The sequence below is a fragment of the Aptenodytes forsteri genome, unplaced genomic scaffold (assembly GCF_000699145.1).
Source record: "Aptenodytes forsteri isolate BGI_AS27 unplaced genomic scaffold, ASM69914v1 Scaffold109, whole genome shotgun sequence".
In the NCBI taxonomy this organism is placed as follows: Eukaryota; Metazoa; Chordata; class Aves; order Sphenisciformes; family Spheniscidae; genus Aptenodytes; species Aptenodytes forsteri.
This window is the reverse complement of record NW_008794431.1, coordinates 1,338,509-1,361,576: the sequence shown is the minus strand read 5'-3', so window position 1 is coordinate 1,361,576 and position 23,068 is coordinate 1,338,509. Positions and strand designations below refer to the sequence as shown.

The 23,068-nt window shown below is 38.5% G+C and overlaps 1 protein-coding gene across 1 annotated transcript in view; it reads left to right on the top strand.

Moving 5' to 3' along the window:
* Nucleotides 1–23,068, top strand: part of HSPA4L (heat shock protein family A (Hsp70) member 4 like) — a 28,326-nt gene that overhangs the window by 1,196 nt on the left and 4,062 nt on the right. Inside the window, exons 2-16 of the mRNA XM_009289497.2 lie at nucleotides 4,339–4,396; nucleotides 5,882–6,022; nucleotides 7,574–7,696; nucleotides 9,427–9,526; nucleotides 11,412–11,545; nucleotides 12,478–12,722; nucleotides 12,809–12,885; nucleotides 14,402–14,553; nucleotides 15,079–15,185; nucleotides 15,597–15,730; nucleotides 17,073–17,275; nucleotides 19,848–19,949; nucleotides 20,471–20,608; nucleotides 21,504–21,629; nucleotides 22,799–22,906. Of these exons, the coding sequence (XP_009287772.2) occupies nucleotides 4,339–4,396; nucleotides 5,882–6,022; nucleotides 7,574–7,696; nucleotides 9,427–9,526; nucleotides 11,412–11,545; nucleotides 12,478–12,722; nucleotides 12,809–12,885; nucleotides 14,402–14,553; nucleotides 15,079–15,185; nucleotides 15,597–15,730; nucleotides 17,073–17,275; nucleotides 19,848–19,949; nucleotides 20,471–20,608; nucleotides 21,504–21,629; nucleotides 22,799–22,906 (1,948 nt within the window). The remainder of the gene's footprint in view (nucleotides 1–4,338; nucleotides 4,397–5,881; nucleotides 6,023–7,573; nucleotides 7,697–9,426; nucleotides 9,527–11,411; nucleotides 11,546–12,477; nucleotides 12,723–12,808; nucleotides 12,886–14,401; nucleotides 14,554–15,078; nucleotides 15,186–15,596; nucleotides 15,731–17,072; nucleotides 17,276–19,847; nucleotides 19,950–20,470; nucleotides 20,609–21,503; nucleotides 21,630–22,798; nucleotides 22,907–23,068) is intronic.

The following is a 23,068-nucleotide window of genomic DNA, read 5'->3' as shown; positions in this document are numbered from 1 at the left end:
CCTACTCGGCGTGCCTGTTTCCCTGGGGCGGCCGGGCGCTGTGGGGCGGGTGGAGTCGCGTGTGTCCCCGTAGGGCCTTGTCCTCTCCGCGGCCCGTGCGCGCTCCTCGCGCGGCTCTAACGCCCCGGCCCGGCGCCGGTTGCTTCTCCGGCTCCCTCAGCGGGGGGGGAGCGGGGCTTTGCCGGCCGGCGCCGAGAGCCCGTCAGTGGCCGAGGCCTCGCGATCGTTCGGGAGCCGTGTGCGGCCGCTCTCGCCGGGCGAGTGCCCCTTTCTCGGTAACCCGGGAAGTGTTTTAAGCAGGCGCAGAGATGCGTATGTTGGGGCAGGAGGCTCTCCGAGAAACACTTGCCTCCCCCCAGCTTTTGACTCTTCCGTGTCCTTGAAATACCACGCTGTGCTGGATGTGCCACGGGGCTCTGGAGGCACAATGTATTTCTTTTTTTTTCTGTCCTTGCAACACTTTTCGTTTCGTATAGCAAAGATCTCGGGTCAAGTGCGTGTGTTTCCCCAACTCTAGAACGGTTGCCAGGGCTTGAAGCATTTTCATTGACAATTTTATGATGGAGTGGTGGTGAGACTGGGGAGGAGGAGGACGTTGATTCACCAGGGAAACAGGGAAGTGGCGCGATGAGTTCCCTCTTCTTAAACCTGTTCTTACTTGCACCGCGCTGCATCTGCTGGCCGTGGAACACCGAGGTCTTGCAAGAAAGAGGGGGGGCAGCGGGCAACGTCCGTGATGATGGGATACGCAAGAGTAGGTGGAGATTTTACTCCTCTGTTTCTATGGGATACGTCTAGGAGTTCTAGAGCTCCATCTGTGCATAATTTTCAAGGAGGATTCAGGGATTCGTATAACACTCATAAAAATAAGGTTTTGGATGGTGCTTCCTTTTATAAAAGGAATTTGTAGCCAACAGCAGAAAGTTGGCTCTGTGATGTGAGGCCATAGTAACTTTAGCATTGCTGTCCCTTTGATCTCAGAGAAATGTAGGTTTTGGTTTGCTTTCTAAAAAGTTTTTTTTTAAAACTACAAAGAAGTTGAGTGCTAAAATGCATGCTGTCTGTATTAATGGGAATACGAATACTCTTTAAAATTTTTTTTACTATTTAGAAAAATACACTTCTCGCATTAACTCTCAAGAAGGCATTATCCTTGTGCATGTTTTATGAGAACTGAAATTCTGGGACCCTTCAAATTCTGTGCAAGGAACCCCCTGAAACTGTTGCCCAAAGAATCCTTGGGCAGCTGCAGTTTTCTTCCCCCTTATGATGAAGAGCACTTCCAATTCTTAGCTATTCTTGGAGTGCGTTCTTTGCAGGTAGGCTTCACATAGGCTTTCCTGCATTTAATATTTTTCATATTAATGTCTGAGTAACTGTACTTTCAAGACACTTACAAAATGATTATGAAAGGGGTTTAAAGCACAGTTAGCAAGATTGCGTCTGGAGTGCACAGATACGTAAAGTGGCATTCTTCCTGGCTTTTTTCTTCTTTCTCCAAAATTTAATACAGGAGACCATGAGGAACTTCCTTTCTAATGCTGTTGTCTTGAGGCAAACCAAAAAAGTAAACAGAAATAACTTGTTTATTACTGTTATGGAAGTTTATCATAGTAACTAAACCTTACTTCAAATAGGATTTGAGTGATGTAGGCAGATCTAACTCTTAAACAATCAAAACTTTTCTGCTTATTACATGTAGCAACACAGTAAATGACCTCTTTATCTATATGTTCCTATAGAGGTGCTTGTGTCATTTAGATACTTGAAGTTAGCTAATAGTTAACATTGATTGGATAAGTCCCAAATACTTGGGACTTGCTCCCAGAAATAGAGTGTGTTAATGTTTGTTGTGTCTGTGTAGCACTGTGTAAAAATATCTGAACTAGCTCTGGACAAGCTAGTACACTTTCATGTGCAGTGTGTTGTTGTTAAGCCATGTAAAGATACTGGGTTAGGTCCTAAAGATAGGACAGTCCTGGCTGTGCTCTGCAGGGCTAATTGCTCTTTCTGGGCAAGGCTAATTAGTGCAGCCAGCTTCCAGTTTGGGAGCTGGTTCAGATATCTGTGCAATACTGCTGTGAACAGTACAGCGTTAGTGTAAGCATACTTCAGTGCTACAGACAAAAGCAGTGTAGACTTACGGAAGATATGTATTATCACAATTTAATACAGCACTCAAGTCATAAATCTAGTGTCCCAGTTGTTAAAACATTCAGGTGATCCTTTATTAATATTGTTTGCCTAAAACCTACATCCTGTAATCCAAGGCATGGGATTGTTAGCGTTTGTAAAAAGTGTATCATGTTGGAAGCTTTAGCACAAGTATTTTAGAAAGAAAGGAAAAAGATTCTGCCATTAAGCCATCCCTTTCGGTAGAACTTGTACTTTTTAAGGCTTTTGGCCTTAGCATCTCTTTGGGTGTTAACTGACACTTGGCTTTTTCTGAACTGGGAACTCCAGCAAGTCTGTTGTACATGTTTTTAGCACGCCGGGCATGTTAAACTCACGGCAAATGGCCCTTTCAAGTGCTGTGGCTTTGTGGAAAAACGGCTGATTGTTGATAGCTCATAATTTTTCAGTAACTTTTTTCAGACCATGTGTAATTAGTGTAATCGCAAACTGTAAGTAAAATGATGAGGTAGCATCTTCTTTGAAACAATGCATGGAGAGGATTGAAATGTCCCTCTGGTGAAGAGAGTTGCTACCTTTTAGAAAAGTCTGTGCGCTGTTCAAAAGCTCACTTCAAATCAGGCTGAGGGTAGTGGTGGGGGAGACAGTTCAGTTGTCGCACTTGCATCCTTATGGTGGGTGTGCTTCCTAAAGGGCTGTCTTGGATACAGCTGAAGTGTTTGGAGCCAAAGAGAGCACATTTTATTTTTTGACATCTCTGCTTCCCAGCCAAGGGAGGGAGAAACCGTCCATCCCCTCATGCTGGAACTGAGTAATTGAAATAAACCATGGCAGGAACAAACTCTGGTGGGCTAAGTAGCTTCTGACTTGATGCTTCCTGCTCTGCGTAGGGGTATCTGCAAGTAACGCTGTCAACAGGGTCAAATTTCTACACTGAAAAGGTGTGATATAATAGTGTTAGCATGTTATTATCCATAAAATAAATGTCTTGTAAACCATTTGCACCCCGTCTAAACTACTCTTTTTATCTGACTTTTCTTAATTATTACAAAGTATAATTGGGAACTGTAATGTTAAGCGACATTAAAAATTGTAAAAGCCATTTGTGAAAGCTGAACTACGTGTTTGAAAATGTAGGGCAATGCATTGTCTTTTGCAGCAGTTAAATCTGGAGAAGGTTTTGCATGTTCAGTGTGGTGTCACAGCAGAAGAGGTTGCTTAGATAATGCTATCAAATTACATACAGTGCCCTCATTGTAGTGATGGTGGAGAGGAGGCAGGAAGCAATCTACTATAGTGACCTTTATGCATTCATCAAACAATTAACTTTGAACCGTATGAGATCTGGGTTTTATCTGTTATTTACTACTGAATGGTTTTAACCAGATCAGTTCCCTTTTGGGGAAAGAGTTCTGTTTCAAATCTGTAAAGGTGTGGCAATATAACTTCCAAAAAAAAAAGTTTCCAAAGGCAGTGGTGAGGTGGCCAGATGGTGGCTGGGGACCTGGGGCAGCCTTTGCTAGAGCCAGAGGCGAGGCTGAGAGGAGTGCTCAGTGGTAACCTGAGAAGAAGCAAGCCGCAAGGGGCAGTGGACTACTCTAGAGCTTCCCCAGCCCTTGGTGGCTGGGAACTGTTCCCAGACATCTCCCCTTTTGCCCATTTGCAGTGTGTACTTGGTCGTCCTCAGTCATGGGAAGTGCTCAGCAGTCTGTAGAACTGGGCTGTTCAGCTGCCTTGGGCTTAGGTGGCTCTTTTTTTATTGTTCTCTTATGATTATTGTTGCTAATGGCTCTTACAGTGTGAATGTGGTACTGTCAGACTTCAGGGTTGTTGAGTCAAGAAAACCTGACTGGTAAAGTTCAGGTTTTTAAATTAAATGTCACAGGCTTCTTGTGTTGTAAGCTGTGACCCAAAAGTAGCTATTAATTCCTTACCTTCATGATAAGGTGTGTAGAACACAGAAGCCTTTAAAGAATTCCTTAAATGCAATTATAATGAAAACAATTGCAGTTGCTTGCAGTTTCTAAACTAATTTGCAAAACCCAATTCCACTGCAAGTTCTGGTGCTTCATGCAATAATGCTGTTAAATACCACATCCATGTTCTACTACTTTAATTTCAGTGGGTGTTTTAAGGTACCGTGGAAACATTTTATGATGTTTTCTTTTTAAAGCTCAATTTCTTTTTTTTTCTGTTTTTATTTAGAGCATGTATATCTTTAGGATCCAAGACCCGGGCCATTGGGAATGCAGCAAAGAGCCAGGTAAATGAATCAAAAACTCACATATTACCTGACTTTTCTCCTGTTGAACTGTAGGAAGAAAAGGAGTGAATAAACTTGATATTTTTCTGTTTTAAAGTAAACTTTCTACAGTAAGTGTGCGTTTCACAGTAATAGTTACTGCTTCAACAGTATATTCCCTGTATTAAAATTGAAACAGTAGTTGTGCATTGTTTTGTCATTGAGAGTAAAAAATGGGAAGAAACAGAAAACCTTGTTTCTTCCCCAGTAAAAGACTTTTTTCATGCTTACTCATGACAGCAAGAATAGAGTTCATGATTAAATCTCCACTGGGGGTGGGGAGGCATACTGTGCTTATGTTTTAGAAAAGTTGAAATGGAAGTTGAACAATGAAAGTTTGGTACAGATACTGGTTGTTGCTTATAATGTGAAATGAATGCATCTTAGTAATTTACTGTCTCAATTTGGAACTTTGAACAGAAGTAAAATTTCTCTAATCCTCTGTAAATTCACTTGCAACCTAGGAAAACCTTCCTTTGGAAGGAAAATATGTAAAAATTCATAATAGCCAGTATGAATCTACAAATTCAAAATAGGGCAGGTCTTACCCTCTTTCTTTGCATCCATGCATGATGTTAGCATGCTGAAGACTTCCTTCCCCTTAGTGTAGAGTGTAGGTAACTGGAAATTTGCCTGGCAGATACAAAGGCAATAGAGCCCACCGGCAGTACCATGAGCAGTCAGTATAAGCACAGGCTGTATCACTTTCATGCTGAGAAACTTTACGCTTTTTAACTGAGCTCAACCCCTGAACTTTGCTGGTGAGAAGGTGTCCTGTCAGTGCTCTTTCCCAGCTATTAAGTTTGCTATTTAGACTAGTAAACTAGGCTAGTTTATCTTGGAGAAGATTATCCTAGAGTAATTTATTTTGATAGCTTAAATACTGTGTTTGTTAGGATTTGTTTGTTCTGGTCCTTTCTTTACTTAAAAGTCTGTCCTTAAAGTAATTAGGTTGAAATACTGATGAGAGAATAGGTGTGGGGAGGCTTTATGTCCAGATGGGATCTGAATTAGAGGAGAACTTTGAAGGAAGTGAAATGTGTTAATTTGTTGAAGCTTCATTTAAGGTTAATGTAGGTAATAACTTCATTTGTTCCTGTAGACAGCCATTGCAATAAAATGTAATATGATCTCAAATACTGCATACTGTATCAGAAAGCTCTAAAATAAAAGGTACAGTGAAAATTGATGGCAGCAAGCTAATGGATATTAAAGAGGGAAGTAAATTAGTGCTTGGTTTTTTTTTTAATGGGGACCATAGATTAAAAAACGGATGCTTCTTTCTCTCCTCCGTGCCCCCCCCCCCTTGCTTTCCAGTAAATGTGTGGGGCTTGACACGGGTCTTCAATATGTGCGTTAAGCCCAACATAACAAGAGTTCCTTTCTGGATGGTCTTCTATAGTCTGCGTGTCAGGGGTAATTAAAAATAAAATGTCTTTTCCACAGATTGTCACAAATGTAAAAAATACATTACATGGCTTCAAAAAACTGCATGGAAGAGCATTTGAAGATCCTTACATACAAGCTGAAAGGGCCAAACTTCCCTATGAACTTCAGAAGATGCCAAATGGCTCCATAGGAGTAAAGGTGAGTTAGAGCTTTGTGCAGAGTATCTTTAGTGGTGAGAGAGAGATGAGCACTTTGGACCTTTGTCCCTTAACTTCCTACTTGAATTGACTTGTATTTTCGTTAAGAAAATAGATTTAAATATATTCTTAGTCATTTTGAAAAGAAATGTCAGGTGATAACCACTACAATAACACCTTTTATTTTTCACAGAGCCTGCCTTAGCATAGTTTTGCTATGTTTCTCATTTCTCCTTGTAATTCATTCACTTCTTTAAACGTTCAGGAAGATGTAGAGTACTTGCTGTGTATTACATACTCATGTCTTCTAGTAATAAAGTAGTGTAAAAAAGGTATTGCATTGTCTCCCATACAGGTGTGCTATAAAATGTTGATAGCTCTCACACCAAAAAAGGTTAAGTTTGTTTCATTCAACTTGAACAAAATTGACAGTGTAATAAATCTGCTGTTACCAAGGGATGAAGAACACTTTATTCCCTGCAGTAACATCTGCTCAAGTATTGTACTTTCTCCGAGATGTCTGTTGAGGTTTCTCATCATCATTAGTTTTCTGTAGTCACATTAGTAGCTTTTCACCTTACCTTACTAGATTTACCTTCAAATACATGTAATTACAGTGTGTGATTATTAGTATCATCTGAGTTTAGGTCTTGCAGACATGCAGAGACCAAGTTTCAGGAAAACAAGATAATGCTCAGAAGGTGTAATAACGAACAAGTTATTTTTAATTTGCTTCCAAACTAAATGAGCTGGAAACTGCTCTTCTCAAAGTTGAGGCTTTCTGGCTTCAGTCTCCGAACGTGTCTATCTTTTAGCATTTTAATTTGGATCAGGAGTGCACTTCTGAAGCAGATCTCCCAATCCTCCTCACTTAGTGCACTTTGGGTTGCTTTCTGGCGGGGCTTTGTACCACACAAAGTGAGTTTCTTTTGTTCTGTATACCTGGTCATGTCATACTAATTGCTCATGTAAATATAGCTGCTGCTCATCTTTCTGGGTTTCCCTGCACAGGAGTGTTTTAGATTGCTAGACAGATGGCAGCCTGTCAGGAATTCAGGACATAGAACCTCACATGAAGGCTGAAGACTCAGATGTGTTTCCTGAGCAGGGCATGACTGTTAGAATGGCCTCATTTGCCCCTTCCCTGCCTCATGTGCTTTAGTGACCTTGCAGGAAGCTAATGTTCCTTGGGTTTGATCCAAAACTCTTTTTTAGCTCATGTTAGGACAAATGTGATTCTATGTTTGTTATGCATTTTCTGTTTGGTTTTTTTTTAATTAACATAACAAAAATACTGTAGCTTTGTGAATAGTCTAGAGATAACACAGGTATTAAGGTTTCCCACAAAACAATTTTCAGCTAAACTGAACTGTTAGGATTTTTTGTAGGTAGCACAAATCCATAACATCAATTGATATGGAGAGTTATTTGTGTCCAGAGGCTGGTGTTAAATTTGGGTCTCATTGCTCAAAATTGCAAAAAATGTCCAAGTTGCACGTCTTAAGAGAAAAGTTGAGATGATTTATTACAGAATTGCAAATCTCTGTTTCAGGTGAGATACCTAGATGAAGAGAGACTGTTTGCAATTGAACAGATTACAGGAATGTTATTGGCCAAACTTAAAGAGACTTCAGAAAGTGCTTTGAAGAAACCAGTGGCAGACTGCGTGATTTCAGTAAGTTGTAATATATTTGTTGTAATATATTTGTTGCAATTCTTTCTATAGATAACTTTATGTAAGCTAGTACCATTTATGCCATGGTGCAATGGTAAGAGATGCAAGTAGTGGATAGAAATCACATCCCCCCAAAAATGGGCCTTTATTCTCATTTGGAAAAACCTATAATACTTTTGTAATCATGTGTTAGAAGATGGAAAATTTGTTAAATCAAGAGTGTGTTTTCAGAAGGAACATACTTCTTAAGCTGATCCAGACTGGCTAATTAACTCCAAGTGCTGCGTATAGTAATCCCAATTATTGTAGTTCTTGTTACAAATGGGAACTGTCCTATGTGTAAGCATGTCTTCGTCAGTTCTGAAGAACCTTCCCAAATTCATGTTGAATTTCTTCGTTGTTACATAGTTGAACACTGTTGGGTTGTAGTGTAGTTGAGAGTTGCCTGAACTTTATGGCTCTGAGGGTCATACTGGCAATTTGAGAAGCTCAAACTACCTGCATTTGTTTGAAAAGATCTTTTTATTTGATTGGTTTACTTGTGTTGGGTTTTTTTAGCTAGTGTCCTTGCCCATGGTGGGGGAGTAGGGGGCGGAGCTTGAAGACAAGAGGTTTTGTTCCTGATACAAAGTCCTAAATGTCTGCTTTTTACATTGTCTTTGTTTACTGCTTCACTTCTGCTCTTGCTCTGGTGAGGAGTCTGGGCATGAGGTATTAGGGTTATCCCCTCTCTGTCAGACAGAGACATGGGAAGTGGAAAGCTGTATACTTCAGCTGTTAGAAATCTGCTTTGATCTTTTTCCTTGCTTCCTTATGGTATACAAAGACACTTAGAGAGAATACCTCCCACCCAAACAAGGATCCTTGGCAGTACACTACAATGGTAGCTAACGAAATACATTATGAATGTAGTTCTGTGTCTTAAGCTTGACTGAAGTTGAAGATATGCCAACTTGCAGCCAGTTTCTAAATGGGCTCTGATTCTGCTTCGGCTATTTTTGGTGGAACTGAATGTTGTAGCGCACTGTAAGTTGGCACTGTGGTAGAGGTGATAACTGAAAATGGATAAAGATTCAGTTGTAACACAGTTTAGTTCAGCACTAAGTTTAGTTCCAGCATCACTGTAGTGCTTCCGCAGTAACTTACTTTGGGGCTATATATGAATATTTATCGTGTTGACTTGGTGGTGCACAAATGTTTTCAGACACTCCTAATGATTTTAGGATCAAAGACTCATCAGAAGAATCTTAAAAAACATTTTCAGGGCTTTTTTTGGTGCTTAAATCTCCTTTGTTTAAAACAACTCTGGATGTCACTTCATTTTTGTTATACTTTGAAATTTTAATTAAAACATGCACTAAAATGAATTACCTAGCTGTTTTATTCAGACTGCCTTACTAATCTGAGGTTAGCTTATAACAGTTTCTTGTGGTATTGAAATTTATAGGGTTGCTTAATGAGTAGTCTGACTTCTTTAAATTAAAAAGTCCATATTTCATAATATCCTGTGTAATTATTTTTTGGAAACAGGTACCCAGTTTCTTCACTGATGCTGCACTAAAATGAATTACCTAGCTGTTTTATTCAGACTGCCTTACTAATCTGAGGTTAGCTTATAACAGTTTCTTGTGGTATTGAAATTTATAGGGTTGCTTAATGAGTAGTCTGACTTCTTTAAATTAAAAAGTCCATATTTCATAATATCCTGTGTAATTATTTTTTGGAAACAGGTACCCAGTTTCTTCACTGATGCTGAGAGAAGGTCTGTAATGTCAGCTGCACAGATTGCAGGATTAAATTGTCTGAAGCTGATGAATGAAACTACAGCAGGTAAAGGGCAGCAACACTTTTTTTTTAAATACCCATTCAGGCTATTGAATCTGAGAGAGTGATGACATACTCCTGTTACACAATTAGGAGCTTGGGGAAGAAGCTATCCAGGCTAGTACTGCCCAATCCAGCTTGGGAATTGGAAACACAGCAACTGTTTTGGTGGGGTGGTGTTCAGCACTTAAGAGACATGATGAGAGTTTGGGTTTGCTAACTGGAATACAGTGCCACTTGAAAATAGCTATTCTGCTTCTGAAATAAAGCTGGTATCTGTGCATACCTCTCTGCTGTACCGTGGAGCTACAGCAGCTGTATCAGGAAGGCCTGAGCTAGCTTCAGAATCTCTTAATGATCCAGTGGGGGTGTGCACCTGACCTAAATTCTCAATTGTTGTATTAAATAATAGTACAGTATTATCAGATGTAACCTGCATCTGTCTGAAAGATTGCAGTAAATACATTATTTAACATAGGAGTGTAGCGAGGTCTTGTAATTTTCTTTCCAGCTTACTGGAAGATGGGTGTGCTGGAGTAAAAATAAATCTCATGGAAGTATTAGAGAAATACTTTTTTTTTATCATAAGCTAATATTTATTTGACGTGAAATACATTGAAGGGAAATTTTAAAATGTGTGATCCAAATATTTTTCATTTTTAACTACTTAATATGTACGCTTTAAAAGCTGCTTCTACACAAACTGCATTTTTATGGAGCTTTTTCTGAAAGCAGACTTGCTGATCATATTTAGAAACAACTTGATCTGTATGACTTTTCAAAATACCCAAATCAAGTCAAGCATAAGTCTGTGGGATAATGACAGTTTAAACTTGTGGCAATTCTGTTAGTAGTAGCATTGGCACAACTGTTGTTTCTATAAAGTAACTTGTTTACTGCCGCCTCCTGGTTTTGGTGAATTCTAGGGTAGAGTGTAGAAATACGTTACACTTCATGGGAACTAAAGTTGGAGCTGCTTAAACCAGTAATTTTTTTTTCTTGATTTAAATTCTCTTTGCTTTTAGAAAGTCTCAACCAACTTTACAAATGAGTGCTGGTATTGAAATCTTAGATTCATATAAACTAGTCTTCTAGAACATTTTTTTTTATCCCTTGAGCATGCTTGAATTTTGCAAAGCTGAGCTAAAAAATACTGAAAGTAAGGCATTTCAAAGGAGAGGTGTAGGCATGAGACTTAATCTGTGCAATTTCACAAATTAAAACGTTAATTTGGCTACAAGCACAACTGAAATACAAGGTGATGCTTTAGTAGTGTTAAACCTTCACTTGACATCTGTTTCCTCCCTTGACAGTGAAAAATGTGTTTTCAACATGTTAACTTTCTTTGTGATGAGCTGCTTTATATATGAACAGTAATTCTTAAACAGAAGCAAAAATAACCAATCTGATAAATCCTGGATCTAAAAATTTAAACTTATGATGGTGCATATGCTACTGACTTTAAGTTAGTGTTTTGAAGGTGCACAGCATGCAGTTCTTGAAAAGAGAGGTTATACAGAACACTTAAATGTCAATTATATGAATGAACATTTACTAGTAAAACAATAAATCAAGCAGTAAGAAGTGAAAATAAAGAACGTGGCAACTTATAATGGTCTAAAACTTGTGACCGTTTTGAACCTTATGTTCTATTTGAGCAGAGTGATGGAGGTGTTTAGAAAGAGTAAACATAAGTAGTGTCTGTCTTATGGTAGTGCTTTTAATCATAGAATGGTTTGGGTTGGAAGGGACCTCTAAAGGTCATCTAGTCCAACCCCCCTGCCATGGGCAGGGACATCTTCAACTAGATCAGGTTGCTCAGAGCCCTGTCCAACATGCTTTACAGTTGTATGCGGCTTTCCCTTAACTTCTGTGGGTTGGTGTTTTTCAGTTGCACTAGCCTATGGAATATACAAGCAAGATCTGCCGGCCTTGGAAGAGAAGCCAAGAAATGTGGTCTTTGTAGATATGGGGCATTCTGCGTATCAGGTTTCAATCTGTGCTTTTAACAAGGGAAAACTGAAGGTACTCTTTTAAGTCATACAGTAAAATCCCATATTCCTGAAGTATTTAATTGAACAATACTCAAAATACTGTTCTGTGGAAAGATTTTTTTTTTAAACTAAATAAATGTCTATAGCAAATATTTTTGAAATGCTGAATAGAAAAACTTTCTGTTATTTTTTGGCTATTTCAGCAAATCAATTTTTATAAAATGCAGAAATGAAATATCCCGAAGTGTGTTTTGAAAGGTGCTTGACAGTTAAGCATACTGCACAGTTTTTGTGGCATGTTATATCACTGAAATACTTGCATATTCTGGTAGGCTCATAAGCGTTGTAGTTGTGCAACTGACTTATCTATGGGAAATTGTTGAACTCCCTGAATTGCTTTCTGATGATTTTTTTTTCTGCCATCCATGACGGTTCAAAATCTAAATTCCACGGGACATGAAGTAAAACTGAACAGTTTTCACTTCTGGTTTGGAGATTTTTGTCTGTGAGCTACTGATGGCTGAATGTTTCTTGTAAACTTGTCTTTGGTAGCAAAATGTAGTCATCTGAAGTCATATGGAAGATGATAGCGAGTTTTTCTGTTTTGAGTAAATGACACAGAACTAGTAACAGCATGACAAAATAGCTATCCTAGTCTGCCTTTTCTTTAGTGAGCTAGTAAACCGAGTAGGGGCTGCAGCGTGGTAGAAAATAGCATGGTAGATATGATAGCATTTTATCTGGGGAGGGGAGAAACTAAATAATTGAGGAGTGATCTTTTTAAGTTGTTCTGTCTGGCAATGGCATAGAAGATGGTGAGAAAACCACAAAGAATTTTCCCATATCAAACCTGGTTTTAAAGGTGTTAACTTACAAAACTAGTGTTTGTATGAAAGCTATCCCTATATCTAAACAAACACTGTCTAATAACTTTTAATCTTTGTTTTTTTCACTTCTGTGCAGGTCTTGGCTACTACCTTTGACCCTTTTGTAGGTGGTAGAAATTTTGATGAGGCTTTGGTAGACTACTTCTCTGAAGAATTTAGGACAAAATACAAACTGAATGTAAAAGAGAATCCCCGAGCGCTGCTACGATTGTATCAGGAATGTGAAAAACTGAAGAAGCTTATGAGTGCAAATGCTTCTGACCTTCCACTCAATATTGAGTGCTTCATGAATGACCTTGACGTTTCCAGTAAGATGAACAGGTACTGTGCATTATTTTCACTGAAGTGCAGTGAAGTATGGTCTCTAAGCTGTCTTGTAATGTGAAACACTTTCCCTGTTCCTGCAGAGCTCAGTTTGAGCAACTGTGTGCTGCCCTTCTGTCCAGAGTGGAACCTCCTCTAAGAGCAGCCATGGATCAAGCTAGTAAGTAGGAGTTAGTTTAGGTACTACTTTTGGTTCAAGAAAGTAACTAGTAATCCAGTTATCCTAGATCTCTTTAATGATTATCTTTTTAATATATTTTTGTATTTATTAGAATTGCAAAGCTAAGTACTGAAAAGTTAAATGTAAGTTCCATTCATATGCTTGTCATGTATGCATGATCCCATTCCTGTCTCATTTAGTGCACATATCACTCTGCAACCTTGGTTTATTGACCCTCATTCACCCTGTGTAATGGAAAAGGTTGGCGCTCTGAAAGATTATTTTATTTAAAAACGCAAAATGACCAAACAAAAACAATGATGGGAAAAACTATTATTCTTTACTGCAACTGTCTGGCCAGCCTGTTCCATATATGATACATACATGTCCTCACTGACCCAAGAATTTGGCAGTATATTCTTGAAATAAATTACCCGAAGCATGTGCAAGTAATGGAAAAGGTTGGCGCTCTGAAAGATTATTTTATTTAAAAACGCAAAATGACCAAACAAAAACAATGATGGGAAAAACTATTATTCTTTACTGCAACTGTCTGGCCAGCCTGTTCCATATATGATACATACATGTCCTCACTGACCCAAGAATTTGGCAGTATATTCTTGAAATAAATTACCCGAAGCATGTGCAAGTAACAATTTTTTTTTTTTGGCCAGCCTGTTCCATATATGATACATACATGTCCTCACTGACCCAAGAATTTGGCAGTATATTCTTGAAATAAATTACCCGAAGCATGTGCAAGTAAAAATTTTTTTTTTTTTTTGCCTAATGTCATATAAAGGAGAGAATTAGATTTTCACAGGAAAAGGTTTTACCCCCAATTCTAGCATCTTCAACTGAAAGAAAGGGAAGAATTCTGCTTGTCTTGTGACTTGGCTAGATAGCTAATACAGGAAGTAAGAACCTGAATAACTGCTGAGCAGAGCTGTTCAAGGACTGACAGTTGTTTGAGATCACTTTACACACATATCTTGAGTTCAGAATTAAAATGTTACCTTGCAAGCGCAGTCTAATATTTATTATATGTTTTTAGTTAAGTGTTTTGCTTTTCTGGGCAACCAAAATTAAACCAAACATAAAATGAGGTATATTTAGGTTTCATTTTGGTCTTGTTTGGAAGGGGTGAGGTATTGTCCAGTAGTGCAGGGCTGCCAAAGAAAACCCAGTTAAACACACTTGAGTTTGTGCACACCAGAAAGGGGACGCACGTGGACAATGCATTTTAAAGAACGGCTGTCCTCACTGATGCTTGGCTTCTGCAGTTTCCAGGATTATGCAACTAGAAAACTTTGTAGCCTGAGGGAGGGACAAAGAGTTTGAATAAGACACATCATAACAAATCTGGTCTTAAAGATCTTGTCGGCCATTGAATATATTCAGTGCTTGTCATAGTGTCTAGATAATAAGAGAACTCTATATCTTTTTTTTTTGGCTGTCCAAAGACAGCTTTTTGATACCTTGATGATAACTTAAGGCCATGCACTCTCTTTTCTAGAACTTCAGCGTGAAGATATCTACAGTATAGAAATAGTAGGAGGGGCTACTAGAATTCCAGCAGTGAAGGAACAGATCTCTAACTTTTTCTGTAAAGAGATAAGCACCACACTAAATGCTGATGAAGCTGTTGCAAGAGGCTGTGCTTTGCAGGTATAGTTATTGAAATTAAACTTCAGTATTGCTTCTTTAACATCATGTACTAATGAAATACAACTAACCAAAAGCAAAAGGTTCTATAGCTGAAACAAGGTGTAGAGTCTTACTTGTTCTTTCAACAGTTGGTGACAGTGACCATGTCAGAAATGATTGTATTACATTCGGTAATTTGCTGCTGTGTCATGTTAGAAGGATGGTCTTGTTAAGAGACCTGTTAAATTTGATGACCCAAATTGTACTGTTCCACTTCTGTGTAGTCATTTGGAAGCTTTGCTGGGTATCTTTACTGACAATCACTGGGGAAGTAGCATCTGTTACTATTATTTTAATTTAGATAAGTCTTTCAGGTCAATTAACTTTCTACTAAGCATAGGAAGTTTCTGTTAAAAATCCTGTGATAAGCAGGACCTCCATGTGACCTATATGAATTGTAGCCTTTTTGCACTTAGGTATTAATTATTGTACTTGCTATTTATCTGACTACATGGATATAATAAAATTTTGGTCTTTGTTTTGTAGTGTGCAATTCTTTCCCCAGCTTTCAAAGTGCGTGAATTTTCCATCACAGATGTTGTTCCTTATTCTGTAACGTTAAGATGGAAGTCATCTTATGAAGAAGGAACAGGGTAAGTTGTCTGGTGCCTACTAAAAAGTGTGTGTTTGTGTATATAAAGAAAAATGTCGAGTTATGGGAAAGACCAGGCCTCGGACTTTGAAGCTGTCATCCACTCGAATGGTTTTAATTTTTTTTTTTTGCATTATACCTCTTGATTGCCAATTACCGGTTAATAACTGGAAATAAGTTTAAGAAATGTTGGTGTGAAGTTGCTTAATTTTTGAGAATTGCGACATAGAATGCGTAGTCCAGCTTTGAGACCTGCAGGCCTTCAACCTGCAACTCTTGTCATAAACCGACTTAAACTACATTATTTAGCTGCTTGGTTAGCACGGCTGCTGATCATTAACATACGTTGATTTTGATTATCCATTGCATTATGCGCAGTGGTTTAACCTCGCTTAATATTTTACTGCTTTAGGGAGTGTGAGGTCTTCAGCAAGAACCATGCTGCTCCATTCTCAAAAGTAATTACGTTTCACAAGAAAGAGCCTTTTGACCTGGAAGCTTACTATACCCATCCGCATGAAGTGCCTTATCCTGATTCCAGAATAGGTAAGGACATGTGAATAAAAACCCCGTACCGAACTCCTGTTGATAATGGGAAAAGTGGTTCTCCTTTTTTTTTTTTAAGATTCGTTACTTCCATATTTCCTTGGTTATAGAAAAGCCCAGCTTCTTTAGAAAGGCTCAGCACAGTCGTCCTGGTTTAGGTGCAGTGATCAAACAGTAGTGACATCTTTTGGCAGTTCCTAAAAAAATTTACTTTCTTCATTCTATCTGTCTTCACTGTTTCTGAATGCTTTAAAAAAAGTAGGTACAAAGAGTTTAGTGCTCTATTGTCTGGGCTCTTTCAACCTCTATAAAATGGGTAAGGATCTTATGTGCCTGCCAGCCTGGATTCTTCAAAAAAATTGGATCAAAGGCCCTGTGAGCACTAGACAGTTATCTGTCCAGACAGGTATCTGTCATGTCTCTTTTTGTTAATCTGAGAACATACAAGATAGGCATTTCCTGAACTTAAGCATCTGCAGTAGAGCCTAAAGTATTAGAAGGTATGAATAAGTTTCCTGGTACCTTACTACTAGTAACTACAAGTAACTGCAAGTAACTAGTACTAGTAACTAGTAGTAACTAGTTACTAGTAGTTACTTGCAGTTACTTGTAGTTACTAGTAGTAACTAGTACTAGTTACTAGTAGTTACTTGCAGTTACTAGTAGACTCCTCAGGGTCTTTAAACTAAGTCACAATTTTATTTACTGATTTATGAATCAGATATAACCTTGGTGCTACCTATTTAGCTGTCTATGCAAGAAGCTGTCGTCTTTAGGAAAGAACATTCTCCTTTACATGTGCACAGTCTGCATCATTTACTCAAATTTCCAGCAAGTTGCAAAATAAAGTATCAACCTCACTGCTTCTAGAAGCCTTGATAAGCACTGTTCATCCTCCAAAATGTGTAGTGCATCCGTGTTACCAAATTCAAATTGAATCTTTTTCAGTACCAAGTTTAACAGAGATAAAAATACAATGTTGAGTTGATGAAAGAAACCATTCGAGATGAATCGGAGTAATTTCTCTAGTATGATGGTTAGAGAAGGCAACAGGGAAGTAGAACGCCTAATAAAGTGTTATATTGACTTTTTTATGAAATTCAGATAAAGCAGAAACAGCTTATTAATTATCAGTTAACTGATAATTGGGGAACCGGGTTTTAGTTTATCTAGCTGTGGCTTACATTGTAGAATTGACAACTAAGTGGGAAGTTTCCAAGTAGTTTAAGTTACATGAAGTTGCTACTTAAATAAACACCCTTCAAGGAATGTATTTTATTTCTTTTTTCCCTCTTTCACTATCTTTTAGAACAACAATTAAAGTCATCTTTGTTTTTTCAAGGGCGTTTCACTATTCAGAATGTTGGTCCCCAACATGATGGCGACAATTCCAAAGTGAAGGTTAAAGTGCGTGTCAATATTCATGGCCTTTTTGGCGTGGCTAATGCTTCTATAATAGAGAAGCAGAATATAGAGGGAGATCACAATGACACACCCATGGACACTGAATCATCAAGTAAGAACCAAGGCAGAGATGATGAGCTGGTATGTAAACCTGTAAATATCTACACTCCTTGTAATTCTGACAAGAGAGCCAATAATTAGAGATTAAATCATAGCATATAGCTTTTGACAATTACTACTTCTCCACCCTTAAATTATTTCTTCAGTTATGTAACACATTTCTTCATGTTTATTATTAAAGTACAGGTGACGTGGCACTAAGAAAGCAAAAGGAATGTAAAACCAGATTCTAAAGAAAAAAAGTAATTTTTTTCATTGTTCTTTACCATCTCTCTACTAGTCTTAGCATTATCTAGTGTTGCTATCAAATGGTAGCATATTTAATGAGATCTGTTGACCAATGAATTCTAAAGGCTTGTTCTTCCTCAAGTACTACATCTTCATTCAGTAAAAAATACAGTATTTTTTTATGTATGGAAACCTTGTTCTTCATAAACATTCTTTCACTAAGGGCACTTCTTTATGTACTTCAGTACTGGTAGTTCTTACAAACTGGCTTGTAAGCCCGTAGGGGAACACTACTGGAAATAAATGTGCAACAGCTTTGTCATTAATACTGAGAAATTAACAAAATGATGTTCTCTCACTCTAGTGCAAGGAGGATCAACTTTCTTGATAGTGCACTGCATACTGAGAGTAGCGAGGTGCAGCTATTCATTTGACACTGTAGAGTTGAGGATTGGGTGCCAGGGAGCGCTTTGCAGCTGGGAACGATACACCAGCAGTGGCCTCAGCAGCCTGCCTTTCTTCCTTGTGCCCTTCTATAGCTTGGGATTTTGGTTATGTCACAGCTCACAGCGGGGAGAGATGACAGCGTAGAGAAAAAGAGGAGAAAGCAGTGGGCAAGCTGCTGCTTCACACTCCTGTCTTTCTGAGATTGCAAAGTGCTCAGCAGTGACCAGTCTTGTAGGCTGTCGGGCATACCGAGGGAGGGTTTCCTTAGGGAGTAAGGTTGGACAGAAAGCAAACGCTCGGCAGCTTTATTTAGAAGAAGGGGTGAATGCGTTTCCTGTCCTTTTAAAACTTGTCCTTAGCAGCTTTTCCCACTTTAGTTGAATATACTGCAGGAATTGGAGCAAGTGGTTACACAATTAGCATTACATAATTGATATAAGCAACTCCTTGAATATTATACAGCTTTCCAGGAACTTGAGCGTATTTGAAATGCCAAACATGATGCAGTTCCTTGTGGATGAGTGAAAAACGGTTGGAAGTGACATAGCTGGCATTTAGTGTAATAGACGTACTGCGTGTGGAGGTTACTAAGATGAGTACGCTGTGTTCAGTACAAGAGTAACCACTTCCATCCTCAGGCTTTCAATCCATAGTACTTCTGTTCATCTAACACGTTTTCTGTTTTACAATGGTGCTTGTCAGCAATTACCTTGTGTTATTGAGGATGATACCCTCGACTCGGAGGAGGAGGTTTGTGGTATATATATGTATTATTTTCCCCCTCTAGCTTTTCTGTGTAGGCAAAACAGTTCCTTCCAGTTGTGTTGCCTTTTCTGTGTGAACAGTAAGAACAGTAAATGAGGATTTATTTTTTGTCCTACTCTGAAGTGACAAAACTTAAATTTGGTAAAAGTAGCCTTCTTGTTTTCAACTTTTATCATTAAAAACTTGCTGAATCAATTAACATAGTTAAACTGCAACATACGCACCTGTGCTAGAGTTTGAAATCCTTAAATAACTTTCTTGTATTTCACAGAACTAACAGTGGATTATTTTACATGCATATGTAGTTTGTGAATCCAGGAATCTTAATTCCTTGTAATGGAAGTAATCTTGGACCTTTCAGACCTCTGCTACAGCTTGTTATTTATTGATGCTGTGGATGTCCACGTATTGGAGTCATCCTGAAAACTTTAGACTTATCCATTACTATGTTATTAAAAGTCTTTTGCAATGATGACAGGGAATTGTATTACTTAAACTAAATCAAGTGATCAGCACTAGTAATTAGTGATGTCTTTAAGGTCCTTAAATTTAGAATAAGGCGTAGGTGAGCTACAGATAAATTTTGAGTGAAATTTTCTTAATTTCGGGTGGCAGGGAGGGAAGACGGTTGGTCATGTGCTCCAGGAGGCTACTACAGAAACTAATTTTTATGGTCCTATGAGACAGATGCAGGTAACAATTAGGATGACTAAATTACTTCTGCTTTGGATTACAAACTTTAAAGTTTAGGTGAAAAATGATACGAGGTCAAAGTTCTGGCTGTTCCATAGAGAACCTATTGTTACTGCCTGTGTTGGTGGTGTGCTTCTAGAATGTTCTTTGCATACATTTTGTATGTATTTATTTTTAATTTAAAATAAGAGTATTCACAAGGCTTAATGTAATTCTTCAAGAGGGGACAGACGGCAACATCGTAATTATTTCAATGGGGACAGGCAGAATAGAATTTCCATTTGATTTGAGAAAGATATGAATACAAGTGCTGTATCAAAATGCCTGTTTAGACATGGTGAATCAAAAATTCTTAAGTTTGATTCTTAAGTCCTTATAGTATTTGTGATCTACTGTAATTGACGTCAGTCTTAAATCGTACAGCAAACCTTTGCATTCAGTTATGTGACTCTTTTTCTAGGATAAAATGCAGGTTGATCAAGATGAAGGTATTCAGAAAAGTCAAGCTGAACAACACAACCAAGCAGATGAGGAAACTGAAAATGCAGGAACCGAAACAAAAGTTTGTATTCAGTATTGATAAGGAAATGTAACGTTGCTTCCCTTAGACTTTTTTGCCCAGTATTCTCTAAGTCATTAATCTTCTTAGTTGCAAACATGGGACTGTATTTAGAGGAGTACAGCTATATTAAATGGTTAAGTTAGGAATCCTACCTTAGCACTTTCCTTTTCAACATAGTATATGATTAAGACTTGGAAGTAAGTTTCTGTCAAGATAGTTTTATAGTGAAGATGGAATCTAGGGAAACTTAGGAAATGTTATGAAGAAGAACATGCGGTGCCTTTAGCTTTTGAACAGGTTTTCTCAACAGCTCTTCACGTTATGTTTAAAGAAATTAAAATCCACCAGTTTGGTTCAAAGGTAGTGGCGATTCTGAATAGCGGAGGAATAATTAAGTGCTTCATTTACATATGAGTAATTTGTAGCTGTCATACTAGTTTCATTTGTCTCTCTTCTTTTGAGCATAAATGTAGTAATATTCTATTCTTGAAAGTGTCTTAATAGTGTAAATCTTTCTATAGACTGCTTCTGGAGACAAGCAAGATCATCCAGCCCAGCCAAAGGCTAAAGCAAAAGTTAAGAGTATTGACCTACCTATACAGGCAAGCCTCTACAGACAACTGGGACAAGATCTTATCAATTGCTATATAGAAAATGAGGTAAGCAGCATAAACAGATGACCACTCAAATTAATGTCACTGTAAATAATTATCCAGAAAGTACTTGCAACCATAAAATTATTATCTAATTTAGAATTCCTTGGGGGTTTGTCCTTAGTTGTAAGGGGTTTTGTTTTGGTCGGGGTTTTTTGAGAAATTAATCAGTTTCACTAGACTTAACTACCCAGATGTCCGAGTTTGACCTGTTAGCCTGTCATTACCCAAAGTATCGATAACATTCTTAGGCAGGAAATGCCTGGGATTGCCAGTGAAGGCTGCACAGTATGTTATAGGAATGCCAACTGTTACTGACTGACCTGATAAGTGGTCAGGGGTAGCATTTGCGTGTGTCTTTGGTGCTTTACAGCAGCTGTGTCCTTAGTTATGTCACGTTTTTTGGCCTTCAAGTCCTGTATCAGCAGGGAAGTATTACAACATGTAGAAAACTTGCCTTTCAGAGGATCCTTTCTGAACTTTCTAGGTATCATGTCTGTGAAAATCCCACCAGCATAAGCTCCTCTCTGAAAGATGGTTAGTCTGAAGAATAAACTATGAAATAATTTTTGTAGGGCAGAATGATTCGTAGTGACTTCCAAACCAGGGTCAAGACTTGTCTTTACTTCTAGTCCTGCCTGTGGATCTGGTTAGATCCTGGTCAGATCATAATTGATATCTGATCCATTTATGTTGAAGCACTTGCCAAACAGCTTCCAAATAGGAACTCATTTTCCCCCTGTTCCAGTTCTGCCTGCAGTGAAGATGACTTACACAAAGGTGAAAATTAATTGTGAATTAGCAGGCTTCTGCAAAGTTCTGTGGTACAGTTTCAAGAGTAATCACTAAGCTTGACACTTGAAATGCTTTTAGTTTTAAATAAGCTTTTCTCCACCCTTAGGGGAAGATGATGATGCAAGACAAGCTTGAGAAAGAAAGAAATGATGCTAAGAATGCTGTTGAAGAGTATGTGTACGACTTCAGAGACAAACTGTGTGGAGTCTTCGAGAAATTCATCACGGAAGAAGTAAGACTTGCCTATGTGTTTCAACTGTTGGAAAAAAATTCCTTTGTATTGATAAGTTTTGAGCGTGGGTTATGTGGAGGCTGCAGGGATCTCTTGGACTTGTTTCGGAATATGAAATGGATTAACTTCACAGAAGTGGAGTTCAAACTACACTTAGACCTGACGTTTGACATGCAAGCATGCAGGGCTCTTTATTGTCCGAGAAGTTTCTCAGTGGCGAGGAAAGATTTGGGATGCAGGCGGAGAATAAAATCCTGTGGGTGGGGGTAGGAAAGCAGGACAGATCACCACAAGCTTCTAAATGGCACGAGTGGGTAGGAATACAATGAAAAGGAGCAGAAATGGAGTGTCTGTAGCTCTGTGTTTTATTGTCTAATTCCATTAACTTTGAAATGTGATTCTTTCCCCGCTTAAAAGTCCAGGTAAAGGTGATGAAGAAAGCTGTACACTAGGCTTTTGCAAAAGCAGTATTGAAAGAACACTTGTCCTATAATCATTTCTCTGTAATAGCCATCTAAATAAAAGTGGCCGGTACACAAGCAACCAGTTGTTGAAACGACAAGTGTCCAGCAGCAGTTTTAAGGTCTGCTGTCTGGATTACCTGGTCATCAACCCAGCAACGCGGTACAGACGCCCTTCCAGTGTAAACTCAAGGGTGTGAGGCTGTCTTTGCCATACCAATTTCAAAACAATCTCTTACATAAGTTACGGGGATAGGTAAGATCTTTATTTCTAAATAACGAAGGATAGAAGTTTTGTTTATAGCCAGTAGGGTCCAATTAAAACAATTTTAACTTCAACTATGTATATAGTTGTCCAAATTTGTCTGTCGTTCTGTCCTGCTATCGGAGAACCTGAGAAGCAGAACTTCCCATGTAAAGATGATATGCAAGAATGTTGAGATGCACGTGCTTTCTTATAAAATCAGTCTTGAAGCTATGTAACGCCCATAAACCTCACCTGCAAATCAGATCAGTAGGGCTGTCCTGCCTCTTGCCGTTCCGTGAAATCTTGGCTTTGAAGTCTGTTCATAACTGTTTTCCTTCACTATCATTTTGAGTATTTTAAACTGATGAAACAGAGTAGCAGGGTTTCTTTGTGTGCTGGGGGGAGATGTCTCATTTGTCGTGTTCCCTTCTGAACTAGAGTATCCCTAACTTGCTTCATAGGATTCAAACAAGCTGACCTTGATGTTGGAGGACACAGAAAACTGGCTTTATGAAGATGGAGAGGACCAGCCAAAACAAGTATACATGGATAAGCTTCAGGAATTAAGAGTAAGGTTTTAAGTTACTTTCTAGAAAAATTGTGTGTGTTTGGGGGTGGGGGCATTTATATAAATCATAGAATAGTTTGGGTTGGAAGGGACCTCAAAAGGTCATCTGGTCCACCCCCCTTGCCGTGGGCAGGGACATCTTCCACTAAATCAGGTTGCTCAG